The following is an 11177-nucleotide window of genomic DNA, read 5'->3' on the forward strand; positions in this document are numbered from 1 at the left end:
ACCGCTTCCGCCGGTCGCCGCGGTCGACCGGGGCAGTGGCCAGCTGCAGTGCGCCAGCTGAGGTTTGAGATGTGCGTACACCCCAAACATGAACTTTCCCTTGAACTGCGGGTTTGGCAAGCCTTAGAAGGAGACTTGCTGTGTCATTTTTGAGCGTCTTCCTCTTGTTTTCACATCGGCTTTGCCTGCTCCGGCGGAGCTGCGGTTCCGATGCTGCCGCTCGACAGGTAACTCTGCTGCTTCGTCTGCCTGCACTTACCTCCTTTTCCCTTTCCCTCCATTTGAACCAGTTTGTCTTGTTTTAAACTCACAAGTGTCGTTGCCTCTGGGCAGCAGGCGCCTGTCCCGGTTTCGCTTCTCTCCTCGGGCTCGGCGCTTGCGACCGGTTCGGGCGAGGAAGAACACAATTGGACGAGAGGTAGCACTGAAAGACTCCTCCCTCCCTTTTCTTTCCCCCCTTACTTGCGCAACCTCATTACCAACTCATTCAACTCACCACAGTTTCATTTCCCTCATTTGCTTTCCGCCTTTGTGCCGCTGGGTGCCGCCGACCCCGACTCCGCTACGAAGCCGTCAGGACTCGTGCCCCTGCCGTTCCGCTGCTGTGTCTAGATTTTAGCAGCAGCAGAAGCAACACCATCAGTACAAGCTTCAGCTGGAACAGAGCCCCGGTGACAGGGGAGTTTCGGAGATGGCGGTCCGTTGTGAGGCGATTGGCCTGAAAAGGCTCTGCCTAGGTGCCTTCGCCGCTCTGTATCTGGCAGGGACCCACTCGGCTCATGCAGGGGACACCTCGGATGCAACTTCAAACCCTTGGGGCGACTCTTTGCTGAAATATAATATACCCTACATCCACGGTAATTTCAGCGGAACCGCCGCCTGTGTTTGCTGCAGCGCGTTAGTTGCTGGGCCTCCTCTGGCTGCAGTTACAGCAGTCCTCTTTCTAATTGGTTTTCCCTGCTGGTGCTTGCTGGTTTGTTACTGTTGCTGACAGCAATCGTTGCTTGTGCGTTATTGTGTGGGGTTGTCTGTACTGGTGTAGGTAGCGGGGTGTACGTGGACCTAGGGAACGAGAAGGTGGTGAAAAGCCGGCGGTACAGAGAACCAGCGGGTATGTGTCCTGTGATGGGGAAGGTAATAACCCTACAGCAGCCGACAACAGATGCTGCAGTCTGGCCGAACGATTATTTGGCTCGCGTTCCTATAAAGGACTCTGCTCAGGATGTGCAGCCTCTGGGAGGAGGCTTTGGAATGTGGGAGACAAAGCCTGTCAAGATAAGCCCTTTGACGGTCTCAGAGCTACAGCAGATGGCCGAAAAACAGCGCAAGAAGAACAATCCTAGCGCCCCGGCCACTAAGAAGCTCGAGGAGGTGCAAGACGACCATGGGCTCTGCGCATGGTGGGCGTGGACGACGTACGCACCAAACAACAGCAACAACTTAGACGATAAGTATCGATATCCCTTTGTGTGGGATGAGGATAAAAAGGTCTGCACTCTCTTGGCTGTCTCGATGCAGATGCTCCAGGGGGCGGGCAAGTACTGCACAGCAGGGAATGACTCTCCTAATCTGACTTGGTATTGTTTTTACCCCGAAAAAACCAAACAAAAGGTCTCCTATAACTCCCCCTACATCCGCTTAGACCATGCCTCTGTCTGTCCTGAGAAGCCGCTTAACGGTGCCCACTTTGGTGTCTGGAACGGCACCACATGCGCCCGCATGGTGCCTCGTCAGAGGATGCATGTTGATGCGCCTGAGGATTGCGGGAAGGCCGTCTTCAAGGCTTCTGCTTCAGATAACCCCACAAGATACACCCAAGCTCCCACTGCTCAGGGAACTCGAGATGACGCAACGGAAGTGGTGGCATCAATGTGGCCTGTGGGAGCCTTCGGGCAAGACCAGCCGGACTCAAAAGGAGTGGGAGTAAACTACGCTAACTGGTTTTCAGACGGCACTTGCGAGCTGTACGACACCGTGCCTACATGTCTCACCCCCGCCTCTTACCAGGTAGCCTTTACTTCGCTGGGGTCGATCGACCCCACAGATGCCGAATTGCCCCCCTGCAATGCCGCCTCTGAAGGATGGAAAATCTACACCTACTGCGAATGCGGAGAAGGGCAAAGCGAACCTTGGGAGTGTAAAAACGGCGCATGGGTGGGAGGCAGTAATGAATGCGAATGTAAGACCAACAACGCCTAACACTAAAGGGGAACTTACAAGTGTACAACTTATAGAAACCACTTCTTACCCAACGAACATATACATATGGAAACACAGATATATATGCACACACACACACACACACACACACACACACACATGAAGTACTGTAATACAGAAGCGCACACTCATGCAAACACACATGGGCACGCAAAGTAGATGACGGATGCAAGTAGGTGACCGAGACAAAAGACGCCCACAGAAATGCACCAAAAAGGGACTACAAAGGGCAACAGGCGAGCACCGCTGAAGGGGGCAAAGGTTGCAGCAAGCGGACATCGAAGATGAACAGACAAACCAGAAAACAAACCAAGGAACTCACATACAGACACACAGGTAGTCTACATATGAAGGAGGCGTAACAGCAGAAGAATTCGGTTATGTGTGTCGCATGTTGCAGGCGGAAGCTATCTCCCATTGGCTTTGGGTCTCAGCGTTGGTTTGCTGGTGCCGGTCGCAGCGATTGCCGGTTATTTCTTCTACAGGCGGTGAGTATGCTTCCCCCTTCACTCTTCCCTTTCTGCTAAGCTGCAGTGCCTGAGCAGTAAGAGGCCAAGGAATTAGCAGCAAGTAGCAGCAGTGCCCTCTCCTAGGAGCAAAGGAACCGCCGCTTCTGTCTGACGCGATGATATAATTGAGATGAGCTGAGAAGTGTTTGTGTATTGTCTTAGGCGGAGGCAGAGCAACCAAGGCAGACCCACAGAAAAAAAGAGACTCCTCAGTGAAGACCAGGGAACAGACGAGGAGTTCTCTAAAGTGGACCAGAGAAGACAGCACAAGCGAAGTGACTTTGCACAGGAGGCAGAGCCCTCCTTCTGGGGAGGTGGGCAATAACAATCTGCTGCTGTAATATGTCTGTGTCCGTATAGGGAGCAAATAACACCAAACGCCTGCTTCTTTGCGCGTGTGTCTGTTGCTGCCATGCTGTGTCTGCATTCATCCTCCTGGTTAGACAGAGGAGGTGTGCTCCTTGCAGCCCATTTTTGAATTTGTTTTGAATATGGCTTTTCCGGTGTGTCTGTGCCTTGCTCCTGTATCCAGAGACGCAGCAGGACCAGACAAATGTCATGATTGACGATAACACACACGAGGCATACTACTGAGAAGCCTCTTCATATAATACCGCTCCTTGGATGTAGAGGCAGAAGGGCCCAGCCCCGAGATGTACACATTGTTACAGGCTGCATGCAGGGAGACAGGAAGACTTCAAGCTGGAGCAAGCAGCTTCTGCTGCATGCTGAGCACCACATAATATTTAATATATAATACCACAACAACGCCATATATGTGTATGTGATCCCTGTCTCTCTTCTATCTGCTAGGGTGCACTCGTTAGCGACATCATCTCTGCCTCTTATCCCTGTCCCCCGTTCGCTGTCTTCCTCGGCACATAGCAGCTCTAGCGAACACAGCGTTTCACCTCCGCAGAGAAGACTATCTCTGAAATGTGGCAGCAGCAGCAGCAGCTGCTGCAGCAACAGTTGCTGCTGCTGCAGCAACTGTTGCTGCTGCTGCAGCAACAGCAGCGGCTGCAATAACAGCAGCAGCAGCAGCGGCCCCATTTAGAAGGTCTGCTACGAGTTATCGCTGCAGAAATCCATTTGAGGCTTGATTTATGTTGCTGCTTTACAGCACAAACAAAAGCAGCTTTAGAGGCTGCCCCCTGCTTGGGGCTGGGCCAGCTGCGGAGACACTCAGCTGAACTGTGCGCTGGCTGACTCCCCTGGTGTTAGGGGACAGCTGTTAAACACTCTTCTTTTATTGAAGTTCAGAAATTCCTAGAGAGACAGATGCTGCCCTGAGGCCCCAGTGTATGAATAGAGACATGTATGCAATGCATAAGCATAAGTAAAGCAGGCACACACAATAAGAGAGGCAGGGAAGCAGGGACGCCTCCTGTCTGATTATGTGTTGCAACAATGCTGATAGGAGCTGCTCCTGCGGCTGTAGAGCAACACCTTTCCTTAGAGGGAGGAGTGGCCTGCAAGCGTCTCTCCCCGTTGCTGACTAGCTCGGCATTGAAATGCCTGCTCGAGTCTATCTTGCTGTTCCTGACGCGAGTATGCAGGAACTTCTTCTTCTTGAATGCTAATGAGCGACAGACGGCCCTCCTCGTCCCCCACCACCACCACAGGCACACAAGGTGCGTACCTGCAAACAAATCCCAATACACATACACCAGAGAAATACAATCCAACTTCCTCACAACTACAATCAGTAGCAGCGGCAGCAAAAACAGCTGCTTAGGGCATGGACGCCAGCGCAGTCTTCCTCGCCCGCGTGCCCACGACAGGCAGTGTGGCGACAGATTCATAAAAAAGAAGAATATAACGTAGTAGTAATAACATTGGAATTGGGATATGGTAAATCATCGGACAATAAATAATATGCTACAATTATTTTATCTCCACAACACCACAAAGAATCTACTGCAAGAAAAGAAGCAGTAGCTGAAGCCACCTGATCTGCGTCAGCTGCCGAGCTACCCGCTCCCCTCCAAAGGAAGGATATAGAACTGCTGCAGGATCTGCAGTTTGATCGCTACAATTCCACAGCTCAATGCGTCCGTTGTTGAACACGCAGCAAAACGCTGTCGAGTCGTAAGGGCTCCTAAAAGGCAGCAACCCAAAACCCTAAACCCTAAATCCTAACAACCAAACCCTAATGCAAAACAAAATGCAGTAACAACAGAAAAAGAGCCAGTACAAATGGAACACAAACGGTACAACTACAACCAGCTGCAACAGGCAGCATCGCTATGTCCAGCAGGAAGCAGATAGGTGAACACATAAAGCATTAGCAGCACCAGACGCAATAGCAGACGCAGTAATAGGCGCAGCAGCAACAGCAGGAATAGCAGCAGAAGCAGCATCAGATGCACCAGTATCGGCAGCAACACGGTCAGCATTAGCGTATTGTCAACAGAAGCAGAATAATCCGCAGTTTGAGCAGCAGCGGCAGCAGCAGCATTAGCAGCAGCAGGAGTCATGTAAGCTGCAGAGCAGCACCAGCAGACGTCCATCACTGCGCTGGGGCTCTCCGTCGACGCAAATACTTCACTTTCTTCCTGGTGGCGGCCAACAGCCCAAAGGCGCACAGTCCAGTCGGCGGAGCCCGTCAGCAGAAAATGCGGAGAAAAGGGACTCACGCGCACCTGATATAAACCAAAGACCCTAAATCCTAAGCCCTTAACCGTCAACCCTCAGCCCGAAACCCTAAACCCTAAACCCTCAACTGTAAGCCACAGAACGGATAGTCCATGCAAGTGTTTGTTGCCTCCTTGGGTAGCACATTATGCTCGCGGAACAACTATACAGCATCAAGACACTGAAATTATGCTATGCAGCGGCAATCGGCTGTTATAGAGCACAAATTGGTTGTTCCGCTGCAACGAAGTACGGAGCCCCACACACTCTGGGGCAGCAGCCGCTAACAGGTAGAGACTGGGGGCGAAGCTTAAACCCTAGGCCCTAAGCACTAAATTAAATATGAAAGACAGAAAGTTGCCAGTAGGCTAACGATCACAAAGACATAGAGCATATATAAAAGCCGCAGCAGACAGAAACGAAGCAAGAAAAGAAGAAGCAGCAGAGAGAGACATAAAACCAGGTACAAGATGCAAGAATCCAGCAAGAGAAACAAGAGCAACAAGAGACCCAACAGCAGCAAGGGATAGGCGAGTGAAGATGCTGACAAATCTGCAACTGATTTTATGCTTTTCTGGTGCAGGACAAGAGGAAAACGATATAAAAGAAAAAGACAGAAAGATAGAGGCGAAAATAAAGAAACAAAAAGACAAATGCAGAAACACCAGGACGAAGGCAGCAAGAAAACCACAGTTACACAAACACCCAGCAAATCGTAAAATGATACAAGCAGAAAGAGAGACCGCAGGACAAAAACAGCAAGACCAAGAGGAAAAGCAGGAGCAGAAGTAAATATAGCAAGAGAAGGGGAGAGCAAGGCAAAGACTGCAAGAAAATTAGGAAAGGCAAATGCAGTAAGAAGGACAGCAAGCCGAAGATGAAAAGCACAGGCAGAATGAAAGACAGCAAGGCAAGGGGAAAGAAAGACAAAGACAGGAAGAGGAGAACTTAAAGAAAAAAATGGATGAAGTGTATGCCCCCACTGTCTTTACAGGCCCCTTGTGTCCATAGTAAGTGGAAAGGAATTGCTCGTTGTAGTTTAGGGAGCATTTGTGGACAACTCCATCATCAGCAGCAACAAAATAAATGCTGCTGTCTTCTCCTCTAGCCAAATCCAAAGACAACCCTGCAGAATAACGAAAAAGATGTGCCTTGGGGGCCTCCTTGCGGGGCCCAGTGAGCTGCAGCGCAGACGGGTTGGGAGTCCGTCGCACGTTCATGACGACGCAGTTCACAAGCCCTGAGAGCAGCAGGCAAGACATGTAACGGCAGCAGCAACAACAGTAGCAGCAGTAGGCATTCTTCTGCCGGCTCACACCCAGCACACTAACCACTAGCCACAAGCAGACTCCTTTGGGTATTTTTCTTTAGAGACGACTAAGAAGTGCAGAGCTAGCTAGTCTTTGAAAAGGCAAGCTAGCCGCTGTCATCTCTGGCTAGGTAGATATTAGTGCAAGACTAGCTAGCCTCAGCCAGCAGCAGCTAGCCAACACTGCTGTTTCTCTCTTGCCTTTTTGCAGACTCCATTGCAGCACCTGCCCGTCTCCTCCGGTAGACAGCAGCCCCTCAGTGCCCTCCCGTAAGAGCCACTGCAAGTCCCACACGGTGTCTGTATGCTGGCAGCCCTGCGCACACAAGCAGAGCCTACATCAGCAGCAGCAGCAGCAACGTCAGCCAACTAGGGCAGCAGCATGCAACGACAACAACCACACAGGCACAAGTACATGCAGCAGCAAAAGAAGCAGCAGCAGTAGAAGTCGCAGCACATGAAGAAGCGGAAGTAGATGCAGCAGCTGCAACGGAAGATGCAAAAGTGGACGGAAGCGGGCATGTATTGCCAACATCAGTTCAAGCCGAGCATCACCAGCAAGGGGCTATCTACAAGCAAGATAAAGACGAAGCAGCAGAAGAGTCAATAAACGATTTGCTGCTGCTGGCAGTAACTGTGTATGTACACCTCAGTCCCCTCACCGCTGCGCCCTCTGAGCCCGCGCTGTGCAGCACCGGCTGATCCTTTGGAAGTCGCAAATCCCAAATGCCAATCCCCCCATCCACCATCCCACCTACGCAACACCAAGCAGCAGCACCTGCTGCTCTTGGTGCATCAGCTGCTGCTCCTGCTTGAGCACCAGCTACTGCTGCTGCTGCCTTTGGGATCCCGTCGTATCAGAAGGGAAGACGTCTAACCGACTGGCTAGACCTCTCTTCGCTGCTGCGTGTAGAGTAGCTGCAGCAGCAGCAGTAATTGCAAGCTGCAGTAGCAACTTCAACTACAATTTGTTGGTGCGTGCTGAAGGTAAGAACAAGGAGGCAAGACATTCTTCATCTCCCTGACCTCCCTTGTTGTTGCTGCTGCTGTTCTCTTTACCTGCAAGAAGGTTGGGCTGCTGAGAGCCAAATCCAAGTGTCGTGACACCTGACTTGCAGCTAATGGTGCGTTGAGGATAGAGGGGATTGGCAATGGACCAGAGCTGCAGCTGCCCTGCATGCAACATTCAGGTGTATGTACACCTCAGCAAGGCCTTCATTCGTGCAGAGGACATACATCAGGCGAACATGTACTCCCTCTTCGTTTCTTTCTCCTTGTTTGTTTGTATGGGTATATTTGCTATATTTATTGTTCTCTGCGTGCGCGCACTAATGCAACCCCCCTTCGAGCTGCACACCGCTGCGGCGTTTAGAGTCTAGCGCTTATGAAAGGTTCCGTTTGTTTCCTTGTTTCGTTGCAGGCTAATATTCTTTTCTGCTTGCCTCACCCGACCGCGGCGCATCAATGCTACAAGGCGGAGAGCTTAAAGCAGCACAGAGAGTATCACGGTGAATAGGGTGATAGGCCAGTGCCCTCACGCCTTGGCCTCCTGAGAGATGCCGCCCGTCAAAGTCCAGCAACTCCTTTAGCTGCTGCCGAACAACTCCACCTGCAAACATCAGCAGCAGCGGCAGCAACAGAAGAAACACTGAATAGGACTCTATATACATGCACTTATATATACTATAGTATATCGAAAAATCGTCTCTTCGGGTGTATAAACAGCTGATGGAACATGCATGCACATAGAGTGTACATACAAAGCACAACCCAACAATAAGAGACAAAACTGTATATTTCGTAGAGGATACAATATATTTATTGTGGATATCCATATTTGTTTATTTAGATACAACATATAAACCGCATACAAATCCAAGATAAAGGAGCCAAAAACACACCCTGCTGCTCCTCTTCACCCTCCGAGTCGGAGGCCTGCCGCTCCTCCTGCGGCACCTCCTCATCCGTGGCAGATTCAACTGCAGCAGCAGCAGCAACAACAGCAGCCGCATGACCAGCAGCGGCAGAAAAAGCATCAGCACAAAGAGCATGGTCGGCAACAGCACCGTGAACAACAACAGCACATCAACAGCAGCAGCAACAGCACCATCAACAGCAACTGCACCATCAACGGTAACTGCAACAATACGAGCAGCAGCAACAGCAGCTGCAGCAGCTGCAGCAGCAGCTGCTGCTATAGCTGAGGTATGCCTCACTGCAGATACAGCCAACGGCTCTGTCAGATGGGGATCTTGGCAGGTTTTCGTCTCCAAAGTCGACTGCCTTATAGTTTCTGTATATCATTTGCTGCTGATGAAACTGCTGCTGCGATAATGCAGCTTCTATCCGCAGCGCTGCTCTCCCCACCCCTTGAGGCAAAGAGCGCTCGCACGCTACCTGGGAACCGCAAACCCTTGACCCTAAACCCTACACCCTAAATCCTACGTCTTTTCCGAGGAGAGAAATAACATAGCAACGCGGTAGGAAGGGTTTGTAATCGAGGGCATACACCCAGGCAACTAAACAGCTAGCACCAAGATGGCAAGCACTCAGCCATTATGGTCTAATCTGCCGCTAAGAAAACAGCAGCAGCAGCAACAACCGAAGCACCAAGACCAGCATACCAACAAAAGCAACGGCTCCAAGAGCAGCATGAGTGGTATCAGCAGCAGTAGCGAAAATAGTAGCACCGGCAGCATCGAAAAGACCAGCAGCACTGACAAAACCAACAGCAGTGTTGGCAGCATAAACAGCAAGATCAACGTAAGCCGAAACAAAAGCAGCAGCGCAAACAATAGCATGACCAGCGGCATCAACGAGAACAAGTGCATCAACGGCAACACCACCAACAACAGCAACAGCAGCAGCAACTGCAGCAATAACAGCAGCTCTTATTACCTGCCAATTAGATCTGGTGTTGCGTATATCTCCAGGTGCATCTGCAAATTCGTCTTCAAAGTCTTTTTCCGAGAGACTTCCCTTCATATCCAACACAGAAATCCGCTGCGATCTTCTACCACTGACACTTCCTGTAGACATATCTTCACATACACCCAAACAGCAGCAGCAGCAGCAGCACAAACAGGATCCGCACTGGGAGCGGCAGCAGCAACAGCAGCGCGAGCAGGAAGAATCCGCACTAGAAGCGGCCGTACGAGCAACAGGAGAACCAGGAGGAGCATCAAACGCAGATGTGGGAGCAGAAACAGAAGCAGAAACAGCAGCAAAAGCAGCAGCAGCAGTAGTAGCAGGAGTGTACCTGTTCTCTTCCCGTCTGTTCTCTTGGCGTCACTAATGGATAATCTCTTTGAGCCAATAAGACTACCCGCACCAATTCGCTTTGCGCTGTCTCTTCGTTTTAACTTTATAGAAGGTAGCGTTTGTAAGGAAGTAGAGGTAGGGGGGGAATTAGGGAGGGGGCCCTGGGGGCCCCCCATCCCACTAGAAGCGGCGACTCGTTGCTTATCTCTAGCAGCAAGAATGTTCCAATCCAGTGAAAGTAAAGATCCTTCTGCATGCAAACCTTCTTCTGCAAAGGCTGCTGCTGTCTTCTCCCATGCTGTTCGAAAGCTCTCCATGCTGCAGCAGCAACAATTATACACAATAGTGCAGCTGCTGCAGCTTCTGCAGCACCAACAGTTAATTACACGAGTGGAACTGATGCTGCTGCCGTTGCACCTGAAACAGTTGAAAGCACTACTGGCCCTGCTGCTGCTGCTGCTGCTGCTGCTGCAGGAAAGCAATACGCAGTCACCGACAGTAGCCTCAACACTCGTACCAGCACCAGCATCAGCGGCCTCAACGCTCGCAGCAGCAGCAGCAGCCTCAACACTCGTACCAGCAGCAGCAGCAGCCTCAACACTAGTAGCAGCAGCAGCAGCAGCAGCAGACATGTGGCGTACAGGGCAACGGGTTTAGCAGCAAGGGCATCATGGATGCATGCAGGTGATGCGCTGACGGCGACATCAGCGCATGCGTTGTTATCTGTAGCAGCAGATTGTAGTTTTTGCTGAGGGTTTAGGGTTTGTGTATGGGAGGTTTTAAACCTCCCTGGTACTTTTTGTTTTGCTGCCTGTAGCTGCGCATACACCCGGTTACGCTGCTGTATCTGCTGATATTCCTCGGTGCCTGCAACAGCACAACGGGAGGCCTTTGTGAATAATATTACGGTTTCTGTCTCCTCCAATTCAATGCTTAGACCACCGCGATCCTCTCCTACAGTGGCAGAAGCAGCAGCAGCAGCGTATGCTGATGCTGCTGATGCTGTTGCTGCTGCTGTTGGGGATGATGGTGCTGCTGGCGCTGCTGTAGATCTCGCTGCGGCCACGGCTGCAAAGCAAAGATACGCAGCATAACCACATATACTTCCTGCAACTAGCAGCAGCCTAATATTATATCCCCTTAGTATAATATAATGTTATGTTTTACAGTATAATGCAGTGTAATATAAATATAATGTAATAATATAATACGTATACACAGTATATATATATATATATATA

General features: G+C 50.8%; 2 protein-coding genes across 2 annotated transcripts; one reads left to right on the forward strand and one right to left on the reverse strand.

Annotated features, from left to right (window-relative positions):
• Positions 1 to 691: 691 nt before the first annotated feature.
• On the forward strand, positions 692 to 3323 carry EMWEY_00006480 (apical membrane antigen, putative; the record flags this gene model as incomplete). The annotated part of the gene is made up of 5 exons (XM_013481630.1): positions 692 to 857; positions 1043 to 2179; positions 2621 to 2708; positions 2892 to 3043; positions 3262 to 3323. 5 exons carry the CDS (start codon positions 692 to 694, stop codon positions 3321 to 3323), a joined length of 1605 nt encoding a protein of 534 aa, XP_013337084.1.
• An 861-nt stretch (positions 3324 to 4184) lies between these two features.
• EMWEY_00006490 (axonemal inner arm I1 intermediate chain dynein IC138, putative) lies at positions 4185 to 9660 on the reverse strand (the record flags this gene model as incomplete). The annotated part of the gene is made up of 11 exons (XM_013481631.1): positions 4185 to 4371; positions 4681 to 4830; positions 5229 to 5374; positions 6350 to 6606; positions 6889 to 6991; positions 7338 to 7429; positions 7702 to 7848; positions 8123 to 8284; positions 8577 to 8654; positions 8892 to 9072; positions 9286 to 9660. 11 exons carry the CDS (start codon positions 9658 to 9660, stop codon positions 4185 to 4187), a joined length of 1878 nt encoding a protein of 625 aa, XP_013337085.1.
• Positions 9661 to 11177: the final 1517 nt, after the last annotated feature.

The sequence above is a fragment of the Eimeria maxima genome, genomic scaffold (assembly GCF_000499605.1).
Source record: "Eimeria maxima Weybridge genomic scaffold, Emw_scaff37, whole genome shotgun sequence".
Lineage (NCBI taxonomy): Eukaryota > Apicomplexa > Conoidasida > Eucoccidiorida > Eimeriidae > Eimeria > Eimeria maxima.